This window comes from Sceloporus occidentalis, unplaced genomic scaffold, assembly GCF_023333645.1.
Source record: "Sceloporus occidentalis isolate IW3139 unplaced genomic scaffold, rSceOcc1.0.p SCAF_474, whole genome shotgun sequence".
Lineage (NCBI taxonomy): Eukaryota > Metazoa > Chordata > Lepidosauria > Squamata > Phrynosomatidae > Sceloporus > Sceloporus occidentalis.
In genome coordinates, this window is record NW_028317454.1 from 8291 (window position 1) to 34802 (window position 26512).

The 26512-nt window shown below is 40.9% G+C and overlaps 1 protein-coding gene across 1 annotated transcript in view; it reads right to left on the reverse strand.

Moving 5' to 3' along the window:
- Positions 1 to 13832: 13832 nt before the first annotated feature.
- The window catches only part of LOC149271682 (mitogen-activated protein kinase kinase kinase 5-like), a 93635-nt gene continuing 80955 nt past the window's right edge, over positions 13833 to 26512 (reverse strand). Inside the window, exons 23-30 of the mRNA XM_089507206.1 lie at positions 26087 to 26255; positions 24910 to 25095; positions 20043 to 20148; positions 19457 to 19700; positions 18889 to 19001; positions 18184 to 18296; positions 17328 to 17404; positions 13833 to 13899 (exon numbers count right to left, since the gene is read on the reverse strand). Coding sequence (XP_089363332.1) covers positions 13833 to 13899; positions 17328 to 17404; positions 18184 to 18296; positions 18889 to 19001; positions 19457 to 19700; positions 20043 to 20148; positions 24910 to 25095; positions 26087 to 26255 — 1075 coding nt within the window. The remainder of the gene's footprint in view (positions 13900 to 17327; positions 17405 to 18183; positions 18297 to 18888; positions 19002 to 19456; positions 19701 to 20042; positions 20149 to 24909; positions 25096 to 26086; positions 26256 to 26512) is intronic.

Sequence of the window (26512 nt, forward strand, 5' to 3'; positions counted from 1 at the left end):
CGCTTACGTTGGGAACAAACGCTAATGAAGCGGCCCCTAACTACACCATGGAGGCCATGGAGACAGAGACGGGAGCGTGGTCTGACCAGGTGGCCGACCCAATGGCAGAACCACGCAGGAGCGTGGCAAAAGGCAAGGGAGAAAGAAATTATCTATGCGGGAATAGGAACCATGCGCTGTGGAATAAAATGTATAGTCCCTATCAGTGGGGTGCATGGCCCTCCAACAGTCAACCAGCCTGTGAGACGCAAGAAGGGAGGTGATCTTTCGCAGGACGTGGCGGGGAGACCGCGTAGTCCCAGTCGAGGTGTCGAACTCAGGGTACATGGCCACGTTAAAATCGCCGCCCAACACCAGGACACCCTCTTGGAAGTCAGCGAGTGCATGTAGAATGGCACGGAGGACAACATGCTGGCCCCGGTTGGGCAAATAAACATTCGCAAACATATACACCTGTTCCAAAAGTTTCCCCTTAACTAACAAAAACGCCCCTCTGGGTCTACCCGCGTATCCATAACCCGGAAAGGCATCCTGGCGGAAAAAAGCAGTGCTACCCCCTTGGTCTTAGCCATCGGGTTGTTACTAAAGAAACCAGTGGGGTATGAGCGACATGACAGCCTAGGAGCCCTGTCTCCATGGAAATGGGTCTCCTGACTGAAAGCAACATCGACATGGCCCCTCCATAATTCTCGGAAAAGGGTGGAGCATTTTTCCGGGGTGTTCAAACCGCGGGCATTGATAGACAGCAGGTTCATCCCGGCCTTGGCAGGAGAGGGCATCGGGCAGGAGAAGGTAAAGGAGGGACAGAGTGAAGAGAACAACAAGGGAGAGAAAAAAAAAAAAAAAGGGGGGGGGGTGACAAAATAGACACTAACTACGCCAAACGGGTACTATCAACCCGTCAACACCAGGGAGTCACAGTGTAGGGGGTGAGTCTACCACAATAAGAAGGGCAGAACACAGGAAGAAACAAAGTCAGTGAACTTGTGAACCAGAAGCACCGCAACATTAGACCGTCGCCCGCAACATTAGATAACGTGTCAAAACGCCATAGCGAGAGAATATGAGGGAGACAGAAGATAAACACGTATTCAGAATAAAGGCACATATAAGATATCTGATGGTGTGTGCGTATCACAATGGAAGAAGGAGATGCGACACGCACAGCGAAGACAGCAGTGTGGGTCCTAGCGTGCGTAACATGCACAACAAATAATATATAAAAATTAAAACACAACATAAGTAAAAGAAAGGCCCAATAGTCGTGTGATTGGTATGCGGGTGTAACGCGTGCAACATGCGCACCTGGGAGCGTGTTATCAACTTTTAGGAAAGACACAAGTGTATAAGTGGATACCATAACACAGTAAACACTACCCAGGGGAGCGAGATAAAAACACAAGATAAGTAAGAGAAAGGCCCAGGAGTAGCGTGGTATGGGTGCGGGTGTAGAGCGTGCAACATGCGCACCAGGGGGTGTACGATTAACTCGTAATAAAGATACTTGTGCAAAAGCGGATACCATGGCACAGTAAACGCTACCCAGAGAAGCGAGATAAAAAAAAAAGAACACAGCATAAATAAGAAAAAGGGCCAATAGTAGTGTAATATGTATGTGAGTTCAGTGCGTGCAACACACGCACCTGGGAGCGTGTTACTAACTGTTAATAAAGACAGAAGTGCAAAAGTAGATGCCATAGCACGGGTAAACATGTAATACAGTGAAAACAACGACATGGTAAACATAGCCCAGGTAGAAAAATGAGATGCCGAACCATAGACAGGTCATGGGGAACAAGGTAAATACCGGAGAGAGGAGCAAGGATGATCATCTCCGCCACCGCAGTGCAGCTCAACTCCAAGCCGGCTGTAGTGCCCGAAGGGCAAGTGTAGAAAGGGAGCCAAAGCAGAACCACGCGGGGGCTGGGGGCCCAGGACCAGCAAAGGGCCATGGAGACATATATAAACGCTATATATATATCTATAAAAAAAAAAACAAAAAAAAAACACACACACCGTGCAAACACGCAGTAGTAATGAGGGAGAGAGGCACTCATTCCTCGAATGTCCCCCAGGCGGCGAGAAGCCAGAACACTCGACAGGTGTGCCGGATGGTCAGCGGGGGTGCGGGGCAGAGGAGCCGGGGCAGCGTCCATTTACGCCCAGTCCTAAACCTGGATGTCTGGGAGGCCAAGAAGTCGTAGGACGTCGTGGACATTGTGGTGGTGTTTGACGGCGAGAGACTGGTTGTCGTGGATGCGCAACCTCTGCAATTGCGCCATCAGGGGGCAAAGAGCCCGTCTCCCTCGCGCGAGCCATGATGGCTTCTTTCAGATGGAAGTCTGACAGGTGGCAGATGATGTCTCTCGGGGGGGGGGTTCCCGGGCCACCACAAGGGCGAAGGGCCCGATGGGCACAGGGGCATCAGAGGCACGGCCGAGGAGGCCATTGAACAGACCTGTAAGGAGGGTAAAGACATCCTCTGGGGCGTCAGACTCAGGCACTCCTCTCACTCGTATGTTCTGTCTCCAGCCCCGGTTATCTAAGTCCTCAATCTGGCGACGCAGTTCCCTCAAATAGTGTGTATGCCGGTCACTCACATGTTGAAGAGCAGCGTTAGTAGCGTGCTGATGGGCCTTCACCTCTTCCAGGGCCTGCACCCCCGTTTCCAAGGAGGACAAGTCACTGCGGAGCACCGACACCTCGTCCCGGACAACCTGCTTAAGCTCAGTAATGAGCAGAGAGAAATCCGTCTTCCAGGGAGCGGAGGAAAAAAGTTGCAGAACCTCAGGTGGATGTGGCACCGAGGGTAAGTGCGTTGGTGCTGTCGGGTCATCCACAGAGGATGTGCTGGCAGGAGAGGCGGCCTCGTGGTCGTCTGAGGCTTGTGAAGCCAGGTCTGCTGGGGTACGAAAATACTACCGGAGGGATGAAGAGGACGACCTGGAACGATCCCTTGTAGTGGAGGGGTCGGTACCCGTCTTCTTGGAACGTCTCATGGTGGAAAAGCTGTGATGGAGCTGTAGAATTGCGCGAGCGGCAGCGGGGCAACTAGCTCATGCGGCCATCTTATTCGGCAGCCAGACACGCCCCGCTGTCTTTTTTTGTGCAGCCGTGATTGACGCGGAGGAGAGAGAGGCGCGAAGTGGTCGCTCATGATTCAGTTTTCAGCAGCCACTCGGCGCCCCTCAGTCTCCTCTGCGAGGCCTCAAGCCCAGCTGCGGTGCCGAGATTTCATGCTGAGCGCTGGAATGTGACATCATATTCCGACGCTCAGCAGTGAAGCAGCGCTTACCGCAGCAGAGCAGTGAGACAGAGGCCATGCGATCCGACCGCAAGACTTACGCAAGGTAAGCTAACTCCAAAGGGGGGAGAGGGTAGATGGTGAGAAGGGGGAGAGAGGGGGTAAATAGGGAGAAAGGAGGGTAGTAAGAATATTGAAATAAAGAGTCAGAATAAGTGAGACTAAATGAATGTGTGGATGCACTGTGTGAATGAATGAGTATGCATTAATGTGTGTATGAATTGTGTGAATGGGTGAGAGAATTAATGAATTTGTGAGAATGCATTAATGTGAAATATTGAGTGAAATAAATGACTGAATGAAAGTGTGAATTAGTGAGAGACTGTAAAAGTGTTTGCGTGTATCATAGATGTATAACTGATTTGTGGAAAAGCAAAGATGGCACAAGCAGGGTGTTTAAGCCTTGGGGACCAAGATGACACAGGCAGGGTGTTTATGAGACAAAGACAGCACAGGTTGCATGTTTTTGGGACAAATATGTTGTATACTGGGCTATTGTTGACTCATACAGCATAAAAATGCGTATATATATATATATATATATATATATATATATATATATATATATATATATATATATATATATAGTTTTATAATTGCCCCCCCCCTTTGGTCCCTGCCCCATGTGCCCCCTAAATATGAAAGCTGCAGACGCCACTGCGCGAGGGGCGGAGAACTGCGAGGGGCCTGGTGGCGTCGGAAGGGAGGACCACAAGGGTCTGGGGGAGGGGGTTAGAGAGATCTAACCAGCCCAAAATCAAGGGATACGGGGCTCAGCGGGCAGCAGGAGGTCTGCTTACACCTGCCCAGTGTATAACATGACGAGCGCTAGCTTCTTATGCTGTGCGCTGGGATTTGATGTCAGATCCCCCTGCTCAGCGATGAAGCGAAGCCATGCCCACTTCCGGACCAGAAGGCTGCTCGTTCCCTAACGAGGAAAAAAGGCAAGACAGAAGAAGAAAAGGTGGAAAAAGGGGGGCTACAGGAGAAGAGGCAGACACAGGAAAGGAAAGAAAACATTGTGATTGCATCACCACAAGGGGGCCATAGCTTTGCTTTTTGTTGCCCCTGGCCCTTAGAAAAGATTTTCTGGCAGTCTGATTTACGCTACTACAAACAGCAAGACATGAACCCTTAATTTAGCTCTGAAGGGGCATCATGGGAAGCATATCTGAAAGCAAAATGATCATTTCAACTTGTCTTCACTGTGTACAACAAAAGTTGAAGCCCAGTAGAAATATCCAGTAGGAATACCGACATAGGGCATAATGTGGGGAGTTGTTTAAAGAGATGGTAGAGTTCAATTTATCTGGCATCTAAAGTAGATACAATCGTTCAGTAAAACGTTAAACACAAATCTGGATCGATCAAAAGATATTCGTACCTTCTTTGTTTTCTCTTTCTTGTTTTCATTCTGCCATTATCACAAGATTAGAATCACTTGGTGTGGTTCTAATTCATTTCACAGTTCTCCGAAATTTTTCAATGCAAGGACAATGCATAAAGTAATTAAAAATAACGAAAGCAAGACATTTTAATGATAATAAGGCAGGTGCAGTTTTTACAAATATCTTTGGAATTCATAAATCAATGTCTTTTAAACCAGTATAATTTTAAAAAAATCAGATAATGTTATGCTGGTGAATCACTGATAAACCAAAGTAGGAAATACGCAGGAAAAAACAATAATTTCTTACCATAAATTTTCTTTTTCCTAGTATAGTGGCAGTACGTATGGGTTGTTCTTTCCCCTCAGGACAAGCAGGTGACTCAGGTGCAGGAGATTTAACCGCATCTTTAAATGCTGAAAGGTCTGGGATAAATTTTCTTGGAACAGCATAAGAATGACTGCATGTCTTTTTGCTTTTCTTTTGCCAAGATGTCCGCAGCACACTGTTGGCAAGTCTTTTTTCTGTAGCCGTCCGGGAGCGGCATATTACACTCTGCACAGGCTAGATGTCTAGCTTTAGAAGCAGCTATCTTAGCAGGAAGAGCAGGTTTGTCTTTATCGGGAGATGAAGGGTTAAACATGTTTATTAGATAAAACCCAAATTAAATCCAATGCAAGACACCAGTGTGGACTCTAGTTGTCAGTCAGTTTTGCACAGCTTAAAATAGGCAGCCAAATCATCAGAATTGGCACCATAAAAACGATCCGTCCCGCGCATGCTCAGATCGCGCTACAGGATCACAGTGGAACGAATAGCCACCTGGGTGTGCGTTCCACGCAATTGCGCATGCTCCTCCTCCATTCCCAAAAAAGGATATAGTGAACGCTGCCTCTGTAAGCCAGATACGAGGCGCGCAGCACGGAACTTCCATCCGGGAAGTTTATACCGCAACCAAACAGTTATTAAATCCAATGCAAGACAACCGTGTGGGGGCTTGGTGACACGGGAACCTGACCTGATGCAGACTCTTGTGGTCAGTCAGGTTTGCACAGCTTAAAATAGGCTGCCAAATCATCAGAATTGGCATCATAAAAACAATCCGTCCCGCGCATGTCAAGATCGCGCTACAGGATCACAGTGGAACGAATAGCCACCCGGGCGTGCGTTCCACACAGCTGCACATGCTCCTCCGTAACCAAAAAGGATAGAGTGAACGCTGCCTCTGTAAGCCAGTTACGAGGCGTGCAGCACGGAACTTCCACCCGGCAACAACCCGTGTGCCGCACCATCAGAAGAAACCACAAAGCTGTTCACCCTACGAGGGACAGCTACTGGACTCTACCAGTTTGCTGGCCTCTATGGGTAAGAGGGGAGGAGTTTACTTTTTGATTGGTCTTTCAGAAGCTTGTCCTGAGGGGAAAGAACAACCCATACGTACTGCCACTATACGCATGCACCTGGATTTCTGATGCGATTATAAAGCCATTGTCATGCGAGCAAGACAGAAGAATATCAATGAATGACAGAGGAGTGGCATACTTCCATTACTTGGATTATTTTATTTTCTGAAGCTTCAATGGATATTGTAGAGCTTTACAGTGATGTATTAATGTTTCATTGTATAATTTACTAAAGCTCACCGGCTAACAAAGACATTTTAGGATGTCCTAGATTCCCAATCGGCAAGCTTGAAATGGGAACAGTCACACCTGAGATCGGCATAGCCAATTTATTTCAAGCAATTTCTTCCTTTATTTCCCATGAGTACCAAATAATGACTGCATTGAAAATCTACTGTAAGTAGGAAGTTTTAACAGGCCAAACAATTCCTCTATAACACATCATCATGTTGCGGATATCAGTGGGGTACAACACTACACACATATGGGGTCTGGACAGGCAGGGCTGTCCCCTTCTGGCACTTCTATAATTGGTAATATGAAACATGAAAGTTCCCCTTTAAAAGGTATGGCATTAAAGGTACAATCACTTGTAAAGATCTTGTAATATGCTCTGGGTGATATAACATGGAATTCTACGTATGAATTGTATACCTGGAATGTAAGCTAAAACTACCTCGACGATAACTTTTTTTACCCATGTAATAGGAAAAAAAAGAGATACACTGTTTGATTGTGATGCAGCTAAGTTTTGGCACCATACTAGTTATCATATTTCTGCCATGTAACCAGATATGGCATATTTGTTGTAGCAATGAATAAGCACTGGAGTTCACTTACAGTATAGGCCTGCTATCATTCCAGATTATTCTACAACGGACAAGCGCTCTACTTACCAGAAAATCCCCCCTCCCCCATCTACTTTTTCGCTGCTGAGTTCCTATGTAAAACATTGCCATTAGTCTAGGCTAAACCCATTTTAGTTTTATGGCCCACCAGCCTTAACAGGCAAATGGTCAGTTGGGCATGATGGGTGCTGACCGTGTTCAATGCTGAATCCTCAAATTAGTCACAACCAGTGTTCCCTCTAAGCTGTGCGCTTGTGCGCGCGCACATAGCTTTTTAAGTGAGCGCACACGTCCAAAAATTGTGCGCACAAAATTTTTGCTCTGTGAAAATTTTTGCACAAGAGAAATTTTCTGCGCACGCCAACTACGAAAAATTAGATGGAACATTGGTCACAACTGAATACCAGTCGGGCTAGGAGGCCATCATGTTCAAAGAGCAGGACTATAGGAAATGCAAGAACGGGTTTCCAATGCATTCTGCCCTAGAGAGAGAGTTCAAAATAACCCCCATCTCTACATGCTTCTTGAGCCTTTAAAACACAGTAAGTATGTAGCACAAAACGTGGAACATGTAGTACTATAAACCAACACTGTTTTATAGACTCAAAGGAATGAAGGTTCACAGTTAAGTGACACAGGAGCCTAAGACCTGTGTATACACCTTTTATTAAAGGATTGGAATTAGGAGCAGCTAGTTTTACTTGTACAGATGTCTGTGTGACATGACCTGCTCCTCCCTAGCCTTCAGAAGATACAAAGGCTGTCTGGCACGTCATTTGTGTCTCCGCAAACCTGAAGACTGGAAGAAACAGCTGCCGAGACAGCACCTACGTCCTGAAAACTTAAACCAACCATTATTAGATAAGCATGAAGAACAACAGCTTCAACCGTCTGCCAAACCCGGGGAGCTTACAGTAAAATTCAATGCTCAACATGCCAAACAATACATTTAATGTTTAACCAGCTGGATCTCATTGTAAATCATCTCACCTATAACATTATTCACTTCAAGCCAGGCCACTAAGCAGTAGCATCTTACAAGTTCCACTGCAATTATATGCATTAGCGCACATCCAATTAAGTGCTAATAATACAAATAGTTGGATTAAATGGGCATGATCCTGTTAGCGGGAATAAGCAAACTGTACATAGAATATCAATGGTGCCCATAGCAAGGCTTGTGGAGGTCACTGATGACTATGGAGACTAATGCAAAATGTACATCATAAACACTGTTGTTCCCTATTCCTGGTTTCCTGAAGTGATGTATGACACATAGACAAACTAGGCATGATTTACATATGTCTAATGGCTTGCTTTTCAATCAGCATATTATAATGTGGTAACTACAGCATATGTTACTACATACAAACGAGTGCAGCAACTCAGTATCATATACAGAGGTCCCACACCGAGTAATCCCATACACACAGGGGTTCACACAGGAATCGTAATATTAAATCAAGAACATATACTTAATCTGATTCAAAGAGTAGGTAGTAATGCGGACTTCATATACATCATACAGTAGCGACCTGATGCGTTTCTTCCTTCCGTAGATATTGGGCTTGCATCTACAACACCCTTAAGTAGACCACCAGTTAATTTATGCTGGTGCATACATAGGACCTGCATAATGCATAACTTGGACTGAGATAAAGTTTTTCAGCTCATGATTTAGTGAATAAACTCCATAGCATCTCCTGACACTACTGAGTAGTTTCATATTACAAAAAAAAATGCAAACCACTGGCGGCTTTTTCTTAGATCTTTTACTGTCGGCAGTCAAATAGGTGAGGCTTAACCCTTTCAGTGCCCCTACCTGTACAGTTAAGCTGACCATACCAACACCCAAAAAAATGGTCTCTTTAAGGCACCTGCAATGTGATCCATGAATTCTCAACTGTTCTTGTGTATTTTCCAACTTTATAATGGGAGGGACAAAAATTTAGAAAGACAGGCCTCGGAGACAAGAATATATTTATCATACATTGCCATATAACCCAAGTTTTTATGGCAGCCTAGGGATCATATAAAACTACTGCATTCCACATCAAGCCCAATGGACAACTTAGCCCTGGAAGTGAGCACACTTTATTTTTTTTTTACTTTTTGTACTGAAAGATCCTTGTGTTTTATAGCACAGACACAACCCAACAACTGGTAAATACCCCCCACCCCTAATTTCTTGCTTTCAATAATTCATTGCATCATAGGAGGCAATATCCAGTGTGATGTAATATTATATATATATATATATATATGTATCTAGGGTAGTAGAAGTATTATTAAACACTCATCTACAGACACCAGACAAGCCAGAAGGCTTGTTTTTTCCCTCAGAAATATCATAGTTTTGGGGTTTTTCAGGTATTCTGATCTCAATGTAATTTATTTAATAATGGCAAACCAATAATTTCACGTTTCACCTTGATTTATAAAACATGCGCAGGAAAAGGATACTTTACGGACTAACTAAACCACTAAAATTAACATTAATTCATATTAATAATTAAAAGCCTCCAGTGCCACATAAGACATCCTAATTAATAAGTAAGGAAGTTAAAAGTAGCTTCAAGATGCAATGCAAAAACTATTACAGACTAGGAGCATAGCCCTATATGGTCTGTGGCTTCCCTGTCGCCTCCTGCTTGCACATTATATAAGAAAATAGTTAATATGAGATTTACATCGATTGGGAATAATAAATTAAACTAAAAACCCTGTTGATTATTTCTTGTAAATAGGAATCTGTTTAGAAACTGTTTTTTCAGTTAACAGGTGAGATCAGGAAATGCACAGGGCTGAGTCACATGAGCACAGGTGTCCACGTCTCCCTCTCCCCCCAGATATTAGGGAAACATGTGCGCAGGTGGCTTTAACTTCCGGTTCCCACCTGGGTCCAGTCGGCCTCACCTGTTCGATGCAAGTTCATGGTGGGTTTCATTCCTTCTGCTATCTTGTGCCCCTCTTCCTGCGCTTGCATTTGCCGTGTCTCCGCCAAAGCCGGGCTGACGTCATCCAGGAGCAGCCGCTGTGACACCTCCCCCTCCCGGGTCTCCCAGTCACTGCCTGAGCCGGACAGGTGAGTCCCAGGACTGGAGAATGCATGTACGAGGGGGCCATCTACTGGTGAGGATCGGTTACTGCATTGGAATGACAGCACAAATAGGATTAACCCTTTTTTGTTGTTTTTGTTACTAAAGGCATTTATTTCTACATGTTCAGCCATAATTCTTTTCAAGGACAGATAGAGCTTTTCTTTTGATATAATTTCTAGATGTATAGTCCAACATTTAGTATGCATAGTATATTTAAAAATATTTGAAAAAAAAATATTTTTCCAATACTAATTGTCACTAAACTAGTTGAGTTGACAAAAATACCCCACAATATATTAAATGTCTTGATTTTGGAAATACATCTAATATACATAACCATACTTCTATATATTACAAGTATTTCTAAAATCAAGACATTTAATAAGAGATGAGAGAGAGAGAATGATAATTATCCCACGTTTCTGCCATGGTTAGTTGTAATATTGATTTTCTTTACTTTTTTCATCAACGCTTCCACTTTCCTGAGAATTTATTTCACAGGTTACATGCAACTGCCAAGATGCATTTACAGCTTACGGAATTACCCCTCATACATAAATTTTTATTAAAATTACAGAGCATTTCATCCTGGCATTATATAAACGTCTCATCTAAGTATAGACGTAAAAAGTAGCCTAAAAATATAAAATTTTAAACCCCTTGTAGTTGTACACATACAGAGACTGTACACTCAATTTATGTAAGTGACACATAAAGGGTTAAATGTTATAAATATACTAAAAAAAACACAATTTAAGGTTAAAACCCATTTTGGCAAGTATGCCACTCACTGGGTCTCAGTATACATGTACTTCCAATCAAGAGGGGCTCAGTAATGGTTCCTGTGGTCTGCCTTGAGTCGCCATACACTAGTAACCATCACATTCTTTGAGCAGATCATATATATATTTTTTTAGTATTTCTTCACAAGTCGCCCCAGGTCTTAAACCTACTATTTCACAACAGCGTGCAGCATCATTAAGGGCAGAAGGGGTTAAAGCCAGGAAATAGTTCTAAATGAGCTGACCCCGGTACTTGAAATAGTAACCCTTTAATGGCTCGTGATTCTATTTAGTGACTCGCCAAATATGTTAACCAAAAGGATCTAATACCAGTCCTCCTGGAAACCTGGACTTGTCATTATCTAAACATAAGCTCAATTAAGTCACCTACATTCAAGCAGGGATATCAGTCATAAGTTAACTTACCAGCAGCAAAAGCACCAATTATAAGTGTTATATATGACCACAGCAGTGTATATTAGGAAGGAGTTAACTGTAGATCATGAGATTGGAGCAAAAACCCTGAGACTGGGTCAGGCTTTGAGTGTTCCCAAGTATAGATATAAGACAGTAAAGCATGAACCTCCTGTAACTTTCCCTCTGCTAAATCACAGTTGATGCAGTGCAATTGAGGTGGAGGTCCGTCCTAGTGTGATTCCTCCTTTGTGGTCTGTGGTTCACCTAATTCTTAGCAGCAGGATATTACATAATAAACTGGTGCTCTGCAACATCAGGTTGTACCTGCTGGAAAAAATGTAAGGTGGTACATAGAGTGGAAAGAAGGATGTTGATAAGTTCCAAGGGATAGTTGCTGTGGGTTCCTAAAATAAGCATGGGCCGAGGACAGCGTCCCCTTTTGATCCACCTTAGACAACCTTGTATTTAAGTGCCTTTTGTATGCCCTATGGCAAAATCTCGGTTGGTTCATGGTTCACTGTTTCAATACCTTGTATTCATGTATGATCAAATCTAACTTTAGAATCCGGTTAGGAAATAGGCACGGTTTGGAAAGACATGTTCCTAGTATTCTGTCTCACTACACAGCGTAAACAATTGCATTATACATCCTCAAATCTCTTAATAATATGTATGTATCATTTAAGTAAATATTTACATTTGGGAGAATGGTGAAAAAGTGATTAGTAGTAGGTCCTGTAGTGTATTTTTTTTTTTTTTATTAATTTTGCATTATATAGGTGTTTATTCACTAAAGGAAGAGCTGTTGTTTTAACTCTCTCACTTCAATATTCATTATCAAGGGCAAACACCAGCCCATTCCCCCAGCTAGAATGGTGGAGCCAAGGCCAGTCAAGCTCTTCCCACAGCAGAAGCTTTTCATGAATGGGCCTTCGTAATATATATAGGAGTAAAACACAACTCCCCATAGGACCATTCCTTATTGATTTCTAAAGAATAAGACTCAGTGATCTAGTATTGACTGGCCCCCATGGTTTCAACATCAGTCAAAATAACTGGATTGTCCCCGCATAATGTATAGTTTAATCAGCAAAGTGACTTTCAGGAAATCTCACTGATTTTGATATTCTTTCTACAGTGCCATCCAAGCTAATCTTGACGCCAACATTCCAGATATACCACCTATTTCTATACTGGTGTAGCTCCAAAAAATCCTGCACAACTAGCCGTGTAGTGATGCAGTAGCAATAAAATCAGGCAATACATGAATATTATCTCTACCATCTTACTTTAATGTAATAACTTTGGAACATCAAGAAATCAACTGAAATAATTTTTTTTTCCATTGCTTATTTTCCAATAACATAACTATTCCCTAAAATAAGACACCAAAATATTTTTTGAGTGGATGTTTAATTGGAAGACTATGATCACAATAGCTTTAGAACAAGCTAACTTTGGTACAGTCACATACAGTTGTTGAACTGGTACAGTTTGGTATTGTTGAAATGAAAATTATAAGCCAGCATCCATGCTAGGCATAAACTGTTTAATAAAATCATCCAAAGTAATAAAAAAAAGTATAGAAATACAGTAATAACTTATCCATACATATATGGATATCATACATTTTTTATTACAGTAAAATTATCACTAGTGAGTATTGCTTGACAAAATTTGGAAGTGAATTTCCATTTAACTACATACTGTTTGTATTAAAATTTACTTTTACAGAAACCTAAAACCAACTTCTCAGTGTAAAACAAATTCTCAGTGGATGTGATACAGTGGTTTACATATGAAAATATTCTGTTAAAAAGTGGTCCTATCGCCATAATAACCAGTGGAACTGTCAAATCAAAAGAAAAACTCTCCTAGTTGCTATAGCAACAGGACCACTTGTACATTCTTTACAGCTGTTGAAAAATGTACATGGCAGTTAAACATCTCCAATATAAACTTCCCTTACTCATAGCAACAACAAATACACAACAATCTCACATTGTATAATATGGTAATTATACAATAAATTTAACATTGAATGGCAAATTATGTGTCAGGCATTTAAAAAAGACTAACATGAAATGTATGCTTGTTAAATTCTTAGGACATCAATATAAATGTATTTGACATCAATATAAATGTATGTTATACATGACGGCATAAATGTTTTACTTTGGATTAAAAAAAAATCAATCTGAAAGTCAAGTCATGAGTTTGGTTTTTAGGGTTTGTGACCCTTGTACTTTGCATCCTTTTAAAACATTCAAAAGAAACGTCCTCACATTTTTCAGTTTGTCCTTCAGGAAAATCAATTCCTTTTGTGTCCCGTTGTAAAGCTACACTTTTATGGAACTTCCTTGCAGTCCACAATACAGTGAAGAATGGATTGAAAGAACCATGCATCCATTCTGAAGACGAAAAAAGGCCGTCATTGTCACCCTGGTGGGCTGCATAATCACATTGTTGTTAAAGGAACCAGAATGATTTCACATTGGTAAACATACAGTGGGTTAAAGTGCTCATGTGACTCCACAATGATATCTGCTCAAGGCTGCAGGCTTGGGAAACCATACTGCAAAAGTCCATTCATTGGGAAGGCTCATTTTCTCTGTGATCTTTGATTGCCTTCCAAATTGTACAGAGCGTTCCTCCTCTGTGAACAAACACACAAAATGCTGTAAATGCTGCATCAATTTTAGACTTGTTAATTTATCCAAACATATTTCCCCTAAACTGATTGCTTTTTGAGTCTTTTTTTTTTAAATTTGATATCATAACAAATAAAGATTTTCCATACTGTATGATACCATACTGTCTTGGCAGAGCTTCAGTTACACTCCTATGTGTTTTTTGAGCAAGATTACAAACAATGTGATGGCACCAAATATATATACACACACACTACCGTTCAAAAGGTTGGGGTCACTTAGCTGTTTTCAGGGGAAACAAGGACATTTCTAGCTATGGCAACATTGGGCACTAGAAATTGTTTTCTAGTGATCAATTTGCCTTTTAAACTTAAACTTGGATTAGCGAACACAGCATGGCATTGGAACACAGGAGCAGTAGCGTACCTAGCGGGGGGTGGTCCGCACCGGGTGCCGCTCATCAGGGGGGTGCCAACTTGCCGGCACCCCTCCAGAGACGGACAGTAATGTCCGCCGCTGGAGGAGCAGGCTCGCAAGGGAGCGGTATCGGAGGTCTTTAACAGACCTCCGGCTCCCTTGAGTGATTTTAAGCCGGGTTCAACACGATATCGCTCCCTTACGATCCGTGCGGCAACAGCTGCTGTGCGCCGGGATTTGTTGTCGGATCCCGGCGCACAACACTGAAGCCGTGCCCACTGAACCGGAAGAAGACAGAAGAACTGAAGAAGAGGAGCGAAGAGGAGGAAAAGAAGCTGTAAGGAGAAAAGAGGAAAGGTAGGAAAGCATTCAGTGAGTGAGAGTGGATTGGTATATGTGTGGATTGGTATATGGGGATTGGTATATGTGTGGATTGGTATATGTGTGGATTGGTATATGTGTGGATTGGTATGTGTGTGGATTGGTATGTGTGTGGATTGGTATGTGTGTGGATTGGTGTATGTGTGTGGATTGGTATGTGTGTGGATTGGTTATATGTGCGGATTGGTAAGTGTGTGAGAGTGATGAGTGTTATGCTGTACCATTTCCAATGTATTTTTCATTATATAATTATGCTCTAGTACATCATAACTCCCATCACTCTATACTGTTCCATACAGTGGCAGAGCTGGGAGACAGAGGCCTTGCACCCCCACCGCAGGACTCCTGAAAGGTAAGTGAACTTCAAAGGGTAGATAGTTAGGGGGTAGATAGGGAGAAGGGAGTGAGACGGGGGGATAGGGGGTAGATAGGGGTAGGTAGGACAAAAGGGAGTGAGAAGGGGTAGATAGGGCAATCATACTCCTATCATGCCAAGTCTGCGAGTACATCCTGGAATCTGGGTATGCCTGGGCATGATAGGAATGTGATTGCTGTTAACAATCATATATATTAATATTGTTATTTAATTGTTTTGTCCTATTTTGGTGTGTTACTTACTTTAAATAAGTGTTGTTTTTTTTATGGTGTGTGTGGGGGAGTCATATTCGGTTTCGGCCAGGTAAATGCTGCATTTTCGGTTTCAGTCCAGAATTCGTTTCGGTGCATCCCTACTACTAATGAAATGGTAGGCCTACACCACATCAATGTTTGGCTTAGTATATAGTGGTAGGAGTTATGCTGCACTATTGTCAATGTCTGGCTCAATGTATAGTGATAGGGATTACGCGGTACCACCATCAATGTGTGCCTCAGTATATAGTGATAGGTGTTATGTTGTACCACCGTCATTGTCTGCCTCAGTATATAGTGGTAGGTGTTATGCTGTACAACCATCAATGTCTGCCTCTGTATATAGTGATAGGTATTATGCTGTACCACCGTCAATTTCTGCCTCAGTATATAATGATAAAAGTAAGTGTTATGCTGTACCACCTTCAGTGTCTGTGCCGGTATATAACGGTAGAAGCTATGCAGTTTTAAAGTGTGTGTGTGGGGGGGTGCCACATACAGGATCCGCCCCAGGTGCCAAATACTCTAGGTACGCCCCTGCACAGGAGTGATGGTTGCTGATAAAGGGTCTCTGTACGCCTATGATATTCCATTAAAATCAGCAATTTCAAGCTACAATAGTCATTTACAACATTAACAACATCTGCACTGTGTTCCTGGTCCATTTCATTTTCATCATCCAGTTATTTTAATACACAAGATCTAAGCAAGCAGAATGTCTTCATTTAAAAACTCTGCCCACCTCAATAGTTATGTTAAACAGCATGAATGTTAAGTACAAGCAGGGGCATAATCTTTTTTTTTTTTTACTTCAAACATAAGACTTTCTAGTGGTCTCTAGAATTTACAAGTTGGGTAACTATGCCGATCTGGACACTGACACCAAATGCTTGTGCAGATTTTCAGAAACATAGAGGTCAAGGTAGATGAAAAATTACTTAGAAGCTGAACTTATGTTTTAGGCTTAATGACTCTTCTGCTTTACTCATGCAACTAAGGCAGAGTGAAAACGAATATCTGATGCCTTGTTGTTTAGTTGTTGTTACTTGTATTATTTAGTTGGGAATATATATATATTTTTTTACATCTTTACCAATATACCACCTGATGTGTAGGCATTTATGAACCGTTTAAGAAAAAATATGGGTTTTCCTTAGTTTAAGTTTAAGCCGTTACTTTATACATTGCCAGAGTAGAGCAGTAGCAGTATTAAACACTCATCTACAGACACCAGACAAGCCAGAAGGCTTGTTTTTCCCTCAGAAATCTCATGGTGCTGCCACAACAACAAGGGATTCTGGGTAGGCACATGCAAATAAGGCTAACAAGTATCACCTTTGCCTCTATATCCACTTTATACATGGATCCCTTGAAAGTAATTGCCTGCTGTACAAGACAACCTTTAGACAAAACCCAGGAAGAGGTGCAATAGCCAGATCACCACTCATGGACAGCTGTTTCATCCTTAATGGGAGGTTGTGATACTGGCTTAATACTTGAGGCTAGCCAAGAAATACCATTACATAAGTTATGGTGGGTAAAGGTGATGGAAAACCCTTCCACTTAAATTTAATGGTTAGTAGAAGCATTATTAAACACTCATTTACAGACACCAGACAAGCCAGAAGGCTTGTTTTTCCCTCAGAAATCAGACCAGAGCGAAACTATGAAATTTGACATGGTCTCCCAGAGAGAATATGTATCCAGGCCCAGGGCACTTGATGGGTTAAGGGTGCATTTTGTTTTGGTCACTTTTACTACAGTAACACAATTCTACATGTCGCTGTAAAAATATGCCAATACAAATTAATCTCTCTAGAGGGTATGTCCAGAACAAAGAACAGAATATGGTGAAAAAGTTAGTGTGACGAGCATAAGTATTACCCAATAAGTTTTGAATATATATAAATGAGAAATGAAGACTTCTCAGATGGAACAATACTCGTCAGAATGGGGCTGCCTAAAACCGCTATATTCCACCACAGATACTTGAAACAGCAATTACCTTAAATTCATAGATTTTAAATCATCCCGTGTAACGTGCCACAAAATATCCTCAAATTGATATTCTTCGGCTAAAAACTGAAACAAAACAAATAAGACAGATTTTTTTAAATGCCAAACTATGTCGTTGCACAAATGGTGTATTTTTTTTTTTTTTTTAAGATAAGTACGGTGAACCAGTTATATGTAAATACTACACAAAAAAAGGCAAACTGATGTTAGTTATTTTGGCTGCTGTGTTCCCATGTATTAAAAACAAAACACTCATACTCTGTACATTAAGCAAATATGGTAATGATGACACCTTTACTGGCTAGATGAATTATATTAGATTGTAAGCTTTTAGGACTACTTAAAAAATTCAGGTGTCCAAATAAGGAAATCTATGTTGAGGTGTGCATCAAGGAGGTGCAAGGTTAACCACAGCCCACCTTACCGGAATAGCCACTTTGCACCCTTAGTGTAGCAAGGAGGCAAAGTGGGAGCTGCGAAAACACTAGAACTGCACAGATCATTGATTTTTCACTTGTCTGGGCCAGTCAGAGATCAGACAATCCCCTCAAATCACTATGATCCTTACAGACAATGAGACAATGTTCTTTACGATATCACGGGCTAATATAAGCTTGCGAGAAGGACCCTCTTTACCTAATGTATCGGTTTTAGCCTGTCAATTCTAATTGTGTTATATCCCTTGAATGCACTGTAAGAAGCACTGTGTAATTGTTATATAAATAAAAAACAATGTGACACAAGGGTTTATCATTATTTGATATATAAGCAATATAAAAGTCTGTGTTAAGTCTTATATAGTTATTATTTAGATCAATGGTAACTACAGTATAAAATGGTTGTACCTTGTCAATTGTATCATCATCCACTCTTAGCTCTCTTAGCCAGGAAACAAGCTCCAGATCTTCATTGAGCGTGATGGATGGTCTGGTGTGAGACACTAAAATACCTGGGATATCTATTGGATAATAAATTTGATACAACAAAGGTTTAGCACAGAACACAGTTCATACACAGGGCTGATTTACAGAGCTAATTTACTTGGCCTATCTAGACAGCACTTTACAAATCAAGTTTAAACACTAACTTATCTTTTTTTAGTTAAAGTTACTGTCATACAAGTACACTGTTGATACTCTACAGTCAAGTTCAGTAATTCTACTTAATTGTTAGTGAAAAAGCCCCGAAGTGTTTAGGAATAACACAATGTATAAAATGATTACTGCATAAAAACACCAGTTTTTTTCCTATCGAGTCAAAGTAGAAAACAATCCATTTTTTTAAAGAAATATATTGCTATGTATAAAACAATAACAAATTGTAATTTTTCTATCAATCTACTTTGATTATATACTGCTCAATCCTTGGTGTTACTATGAAAAAAAATAAAAATGGGAAATTAAAAGTTCTCAGAGAAATCATCGAAAATTTAGCTGCTTTTTCTCTCGTGTATAAATCCTGTTTATACAGCTTTATACATCACATACAAGAACAAAGACATTGTTCTATTATTCTCTCATACGGTTCTGTTTTCATCTGATATCACTCACTTATTGGCTGTGATCTGAGCTGAAGCTGTTTGATTTCATTGTCCTTTTCTTCAATCGCCTGTCTCAGCAGACCTTGGAATTCTTGCTCCTTGTGTAACAACTCTTCTAGAAGCCTACCAAAAAAAATAAAAATTTGTGTCCGCTGACTTATTTGGTTACGTATTAGTTTCACATTATTGGTTACATATTAGCTTTATGGTTTAGCAGTTAATAATAAGGAAAAAGTTGAGGCAAGTTATTGTATGGTTCTCTAGGTAGTGGTCCTGACCACAGGTGTAGTAACCTACAATGGTGTCTGTACTGATCAGCCATGTATTGGCTAGGCAAGTGACACAGTAACATAGGGGTTTAACCCATGGAGGGGAACAGTCTACCACACATATCTACTACCTTGTCTGTAAAGTAGACTTTTTCACATACCCCTTAGTCTTCCAATCTATAAATCTTACAGGTGATATGCATATTTAACAAAGGCCATTGGGCTCATTAGGGAGGAACAAAAATAAGAAATGGTCCATATAAACAAAAGAACGTTGCAACCAAAGGGATTACACATCAAAAAAGATACCTGTTAGACTCTATCCTTAGTCTCCCAAGCTGCATGTTTAGTGACCGGTGAACATTCTGTGAGTCATGAGATACGGTGGAGCTAAGGGTGCTCACTCCTGAGGTGTGCACAGTGTCCTCATTCACTGCATTTGGTCTTTGTAGGGTCTGTTCTTTTGTCTGTTCATTATGGTCTTCCTCCACCTCAATGTCATCTTGATCTGCTGGGTCACTTTCTGATGTGATGCTAAAATGAGGCCTCAACTCTATGGATAGACATGAATATAAATCCAGATGTTTGAGAAAATGTAAAGGATGGTGTCTTACTGGAAAACTAACTACATAACTCCGACAAAAAAAACTGTACAGCCCCTGACAAACATCACACCAGACCCTAAAACAGGTCTCAGTGTAATCTGAGGGTAACACAATGTTTAATGCTCTAGAGGGCGCTGGTAGCAGTAGTGTCAGCAACTAAGCTAAGTTAAGCTTTAGCTCTAAAGTTTTTTGGTAAATACTATACTAAAGGAACAAAACCTACGCATGAATACAACCTCTATTGACAGATCTGACAGAAGGCAATGGAAATTTGTTTCTGTGCGACTCACCTGGCACCAGAATGGTGATAGCTGTCTGTACTGCCTTCCGAATGATACTGTCTAAGGCAAACATCCAGTGTGGCTTGATATTATGGTTTCGAAGGACTTTGTTGACCTAGTGACACAGAAAAGCATTTTCCAGAATTAACATTTATTGTGTTGGGTTCATAGTCTTCGCCATAGCACATATTTGCAAATATTTGAGTTGCTATTATTAAAGCAAAGAGAAATAAGGAAGAAAGAACCTATTATCCTGCAATGTGACATGAAACCCATGAACACAAAGTTTAACAATTATGAAATATGCCACCAGGGTGAGGGATAAACAATGGGTCTGCAGATTAATGTTTGACACAAAAGGATCTCTGTTGCCATAAAATTATTTATCTGTGGTATCACTCAGTAAAGAAAACTATTAAATGCCATCTGTAGATAGCACCACTGATCCCCTAATGTTTGGTAACACAAATTGAAGTCTGATGGATCACTTCCTCCCGCTGATCTAAACAATGACTAAGGCAGAAAGCTAAAGAGAATGATATTTACAGTACAATTAACTGGGATTTAGTGAAACTTTTAGTTTTTAAATGCTAGTTTGCCTGACCAAATTTTACAGATTTACCCGCTCTTGTATATGGTAATTAATTACATGCTCAGAGTTAATATATAAATGTTGCCCCATATGTTGGAATTGTATCTATCTGAAGGTATATAAATCCATCACTCGTGCAACTGTCTATGAGTAGAAATTGAAAGAAATGAAAAAAAGATTTTACTACAAAACGGCTGCAAAGGTTTTAATGTGCGTTTGGCAATTACCTGCATGTTCCATCTCCCTAACATTGATCACTTCCTTTTGAGGTCAAGTTGAAGAATGTGGCGTCCATGTGAGGGAGGTTTGATCATGATTGTCTGTGCTGGAGCAACCAGGAACCTCCACTACACCACCAGTGCTAAACACATTGAAGTGTATATAGTGGGTGAAGAAACCATAAGCACTGATACATGGCTTGTATAGCAGAATTTCCACTGCAATAAATACTTTTCTAGTAGCAATGGACTTTATGTGAAATAAATAATTGCTTCATATACATGTTTATAGTCTTCATCCACCTAAGAGTTTTGACACTTGGCATGGAAGACATACCGTATTGGCTCGGATATAGGCCGCCCCCGTATATAGGCCGCACCCTAAAAGTTTGGTGCTTTTTTAAAGAAAAAGTTTTTTTCTTTAAAAAAGCACCAAAAAAACATGCTGCCACTCTGTCTCCCCCCCCCCGAGATATGCTGCCACTGTCCTCCTCCCCCTCGAGATATGCTGCCACTGTCCTCCTCCTCCGGCCCCGCAAGACACCCGGGAGTCTGCTCTGGTAAGTCTTGGGGGCAGGGGTAAAACGCATCGTGCGGACGGTCACCGGCTGCGGTGATGCGGGTAAACAACCTCCGCTGCCGGGACATCTGCATGATGTGCTTTAACAATCTCCCTTGCCGGGACTCCCCCCGTGGGAATTCCCGTGCCGGCAGCGGAGGCTGTTTACCCGCATCGCCGCAGCCGGTGACCGTCCGCACGATGCGCTTAGACAACCTCCCGTGCCGGCACCCCCCCGTGGAAAGTGCTGGCAGGGGAGGCTGTCTGAGAGTATCGGAGAGTAGGATACAGGTCCCCTGCACCGCTGCGGGGGATCTGTATCCTAACCCCGCTGCCTGCTCGGCAGGGCGCTAGACCCCGAATATAGGCCGCATAAAAAAAAAAAAAAGTGCGGCCTATATTCGAGCCAATACGGTATTTTTCTTTATACCTACCTTTATACCACCTTTTGAAGTTACACTTGTGAGTATACAAACTATTTGTGTTAGAACTTATTACACTATTGTGTTTTATTATTATTTTTCCCATATGTTCATGCGTCCCACTTCTGATATACCTAAATATTTGAAATTCCCTATTCACCATTAATGCTGAAGTTTTCTTTTTAACTAATTCACATTGAATATACATGAATATAACCGGACATGTAATGTCCCTTTTCACCATCAGCTTAGATACTTTAGAAGATACATAGTTTTCAGCTAGCTGTGGCCGAGCAACATTTCCAAAGATGAGAATGAGAAGGCCTTTATAGCCTGAAGCAGCCATACATGTAACTGCTTGTTAAATACTTAAGTGTGACCAGAAGAAAATGTCTAGTATCTTATTTAACTATTGCTATGTGATGTAGTTATTACGTTTTTTTGCCAATATTTTATATGTGTAATCACTGTTCGCTCTAACTATTGCTCATGCACTAAATACATTTCTGGTCAGACCTCACCCGAAGTATCCTCCTGAAGGATATTCATATTCTACAGAAAGTCCAGGAAAGACTAAATTATCTCAACATGTATAGCTTGGAGGAGAGAAGAGAAAGAAGGGATAAAAACATATAAATAAAGTAATGGATACTAGTATAGGAGGGCTTATTTAAAGGAGGAGAAATGTTAGAACAAGAGGTCAATGTGTTTTATGTACCGTATATTCCGACGTATAAGACGACCCCCGACTTTTCCAGTTAAAATATAGAGTTTGGGCTTTACTACCCAGTATACAACAACCAGCTAATCACGGCAAGCGATGTACCTTACCGGTGATTGGCTGGTTGTTATACAGACATATACATACATACACTGCCCTTATACACACACATATATATATATATATATATATATATTTATATCTACACATACTAACATACGCCTGTCCATACATACACATTTATACACTGCCCTCACCACACACCCCTGCCTTTACACACACACACACACATATACAGTATATATATATATATATATATATATATATATACACACACCAGCTTACAAACACACAAATACCTACACTGCTCTTACACACACCTGACCATACACATACACTGGCCATCTCACACCAACATATATACACATACACTGCACTCACACCCCTTTCTCTCCATCTCTTACCTTTCTCATCTTCTTTCTTCCATCCAGTTGTGGAAGCGCGAGGTCTGTCATTTCAGACCTCTGCTTTACTGCTCCCTCATCACTACGCGCCGGCAATTGATGCCGAGCGCCGGGACATGGCGTCATCAATAGCCGGCGCGTAGTGATTAGGGAGCACGGAAGCCGAGGTCTGAAGTGCCAGACCTCAAGCTCCCTAATGTTGGGCTAGTTAGAGGGAGGTCGTGATCTCCCCAACCAGCCCTGCTGATCAGGGCTAGTTAGGGAGATATCACGATCTTGCACCTACCTCGGCGCAGTCCTGAAGACCGGCCCAGGGGAGGCAGCTTCTCCACTCACCCCTCCCCTAGAGATTCGCGGCTTTGTGGGGAATCTCCGGCTCGGTAAGTAAGTATACCCGGCGTATAAGACGACCCCCGACTTTTGAGAAGATTTTCTCGGGTTAAAAAGTCGTCTTATACTGTAAGTTTGGTAGATAAGTGGGACAGCCTCCCAGCAGAAATAGTATATACAGTGAAGGAACATAAAAATGCATGGGATTAGCATAAAATGAGAATAAAAACTGATTAATATCCGAGTCTTCACATCAGGAAAAATGTCGAAACTAGATGGGCTGAATGGTTCTTACCGACCATCGAATGTGTTTCTATGTTTTTATAGTAAGCCACATAATAATTTTTTTGCAATTTTTTATACGTAGAACTGAAGCAGTATAAACGAGACCTCACTTAACAAAAATACCTAAAGCAAACCAGCAGTCTTACGATACTTGACAGAAGGAATCTTACATTTACATTCAAACAGCTGCTTTATGTACTATACCAAATGCTACAAGAAAACACCAGGGCGATTCCCACAGCTGTGAGCTGAGCTATCTGTTCCTAATGTCTGCATCACTTCAATGACGTCTTCCAAGGATGCGACTGGGTCATGTTATTTTATTTACTGTTTGTATAAGATTTATTGGCTATTCCCAGACAAGAATTTTAAGAGGCATACTGTATACATAATACATTTCACATGGGTAGTTTCTTCCTGTACTGCAATGTCATACAGATCCACCGCTTCACAGACAGCACATTGCATTCTTATTATGGTTTTTATATAAACATCGTTCACAGAGCTGTGTGATTTCATTGATCTAAGCAGCCCTCTTGAACTGGGTAATTATACTGGCAAAATGTAAAAGGGGAGATTATTATTGTAAAAATTGAGGTAAAGGCGCCTTAAAAAAGGCGTTACAGGAGGATTATTAAATAAACAATTTTAATTTCAAAATGAAATAATATGACAAGGGTATTTCAACCAAAAACTGCAATAATAAAAATGCAATTATAACCAATAATTACATTCTTAGCTAAACCTGGTCAAAAGTGCTAAGGTCCAGAGCAATTTTCACTATTCCTTTCTTCAGCTGTACTTTCTCAATTAGTTTACCCACACACATTATTTTTGAGGGGACAAGTAATGCTTTCTTTTAAAACCAAATTCATATTTGTAAGACATACGACTTAAGTGGGGAAAAACATTTATTCTCAGCTTTACAGGAATAAACATCAAACACAGCTAGTGCAAATGGGGAAAAATACCAAAAAATATATTCGTTAACTTGATTATATAATATTTTTCTTAATTTTAAGTTTTCTAAGATTTTCTTTTAACCCCTACCTAAGTCAAAAGCTAACCTGAACCCTATCTTACAAACTCACTGGACCATTTTGGTGACGTACATGGTATGCATCAAGGATATCAAAGATTAATATGAAACTCAAATTTGTAAACAATGACAGATTAAACAAGACTAAGACAGTTTATAAGGCAGTGTCCCTTTAAAATCACATCTGATCTCCATATCTACATCAAAGTCCATCAAGAATTTTATGGCACCTTCTCATATACTCACCGCATCTTGAAAGCCAAACAACACAACTTGGAGCTGACTGATGGCATGACTGTCAAAGTCTAACTCCAGCTTCAGTTTTGACAGAGTGGTAGCAATGATTTTCCTGTCAGTAGATCTCACAAACTCTCTTAGGCTGGTCACTAAGGTATATATATGATCCCATTTTAAGTTCACTTCTCCTGGTCCCTAGGCACATGGCAAACAGTGAAACAGAAGGGTTATGTTGTACCAGTTTGGTAAAGACAGATTTATTGTATAAAACGCAAATAGAAATTTTGTATGAAAAGCTATAAAAGTTAAGTTATAAAGAAATAATTACAGGACACACATGAGAAATTGTTCTGGTCACATTTACCAATTTAAGAATAAATTCCAAGTATCTCTAAAGTAATACCGGTATATCTTACTGCCAATTACTTGCTGCTCAATAAAATGTATATTTAAGAGAGGGTGCTTGATTCTTCTTTCCCTGGAAAGTTAACGCACATCTCAAGTTCTGTTCTGGAAGGACATTGCCTCTTTTGGGACCTGTTTTCTACTTTTTCTGCTCTTGTGTCCATTTTTTTTCTAGGAGGTTTTATTTTTCGTGTGCATGTCTATATTAGAGAACTCCACTGCAACTCCACTTAAGTCACTTTTTTCATACTAATAGAATTGTGTTTGTTGCTTGGTTCGCATTCATAAAAAATGTTCTTGTTTTAGAGCAATACAGTGCATAACATAATAGGTTCCTAATGGCCCCTTTGTTTTGAAACATTTTAATGCTTGCAAACATATATCCAAAAACAAAAGTTTTGCTCACATAGACAAGGACTTTGTGTTTTAATAGTATTTAATACCTATCTATCCATCCAGCTACACTGGGAAGGCTTTTCATTCCAATGCGGGCCAGAGGTAGAGGTTGTCGGGATAGAGTGGCAAAATCAAGATTGTCCCTTGCAAAACAGGACAGGTGGGAGATATGCATTAGCCACCTCAGGCACTGATGTTTGTTAGGCTTAGCTTACTAATGGTATTTCATTGCATGCAAAAGCTGTTTGATGAAGTTGGGGTCCTACCTAATTTGAATATGTTTTGTCTCACCCTCCATTTACACTTACTAAATTATACCCTATGATGCTTGTTTTTGCACAAATGTTGCAGAATGAATGGGGAAATTACTTCTGGAAATATTTACCTGCTCTAATGATTCCATAAGGTTCCTAACCACCCTGTCCTGATCTTCCTTTAGAATCCGATGAAGTGTAGCTCTCCTTTCACTGTCCTTCTTCAACATAAAGAATCCAGAGTCTCTCTCCTCAGGAGAAGGAGGTGCACTGTGATCTTCAAAATTCTCATCGGGGATACTAAATCAGGTAAAAACAAACAGCTCATTTTTTTATTTATCAAAAAAAGCAAAAAATTTGGATTATATATGACATTTTTTGGTGCATACATAGGGCAATTAGCAGTTTACCAAAAGTTGTTAGGGTGATTGTCCTAACTTTACCACTTTAGACAATACCATTACATAAGTTATGGTGGGTAAAAGGTGATGGAAACCCTTCCACTTAAATTTAAGGGGTAGTAGAAGTATTATTAAACACTCATCTACAGACACCAG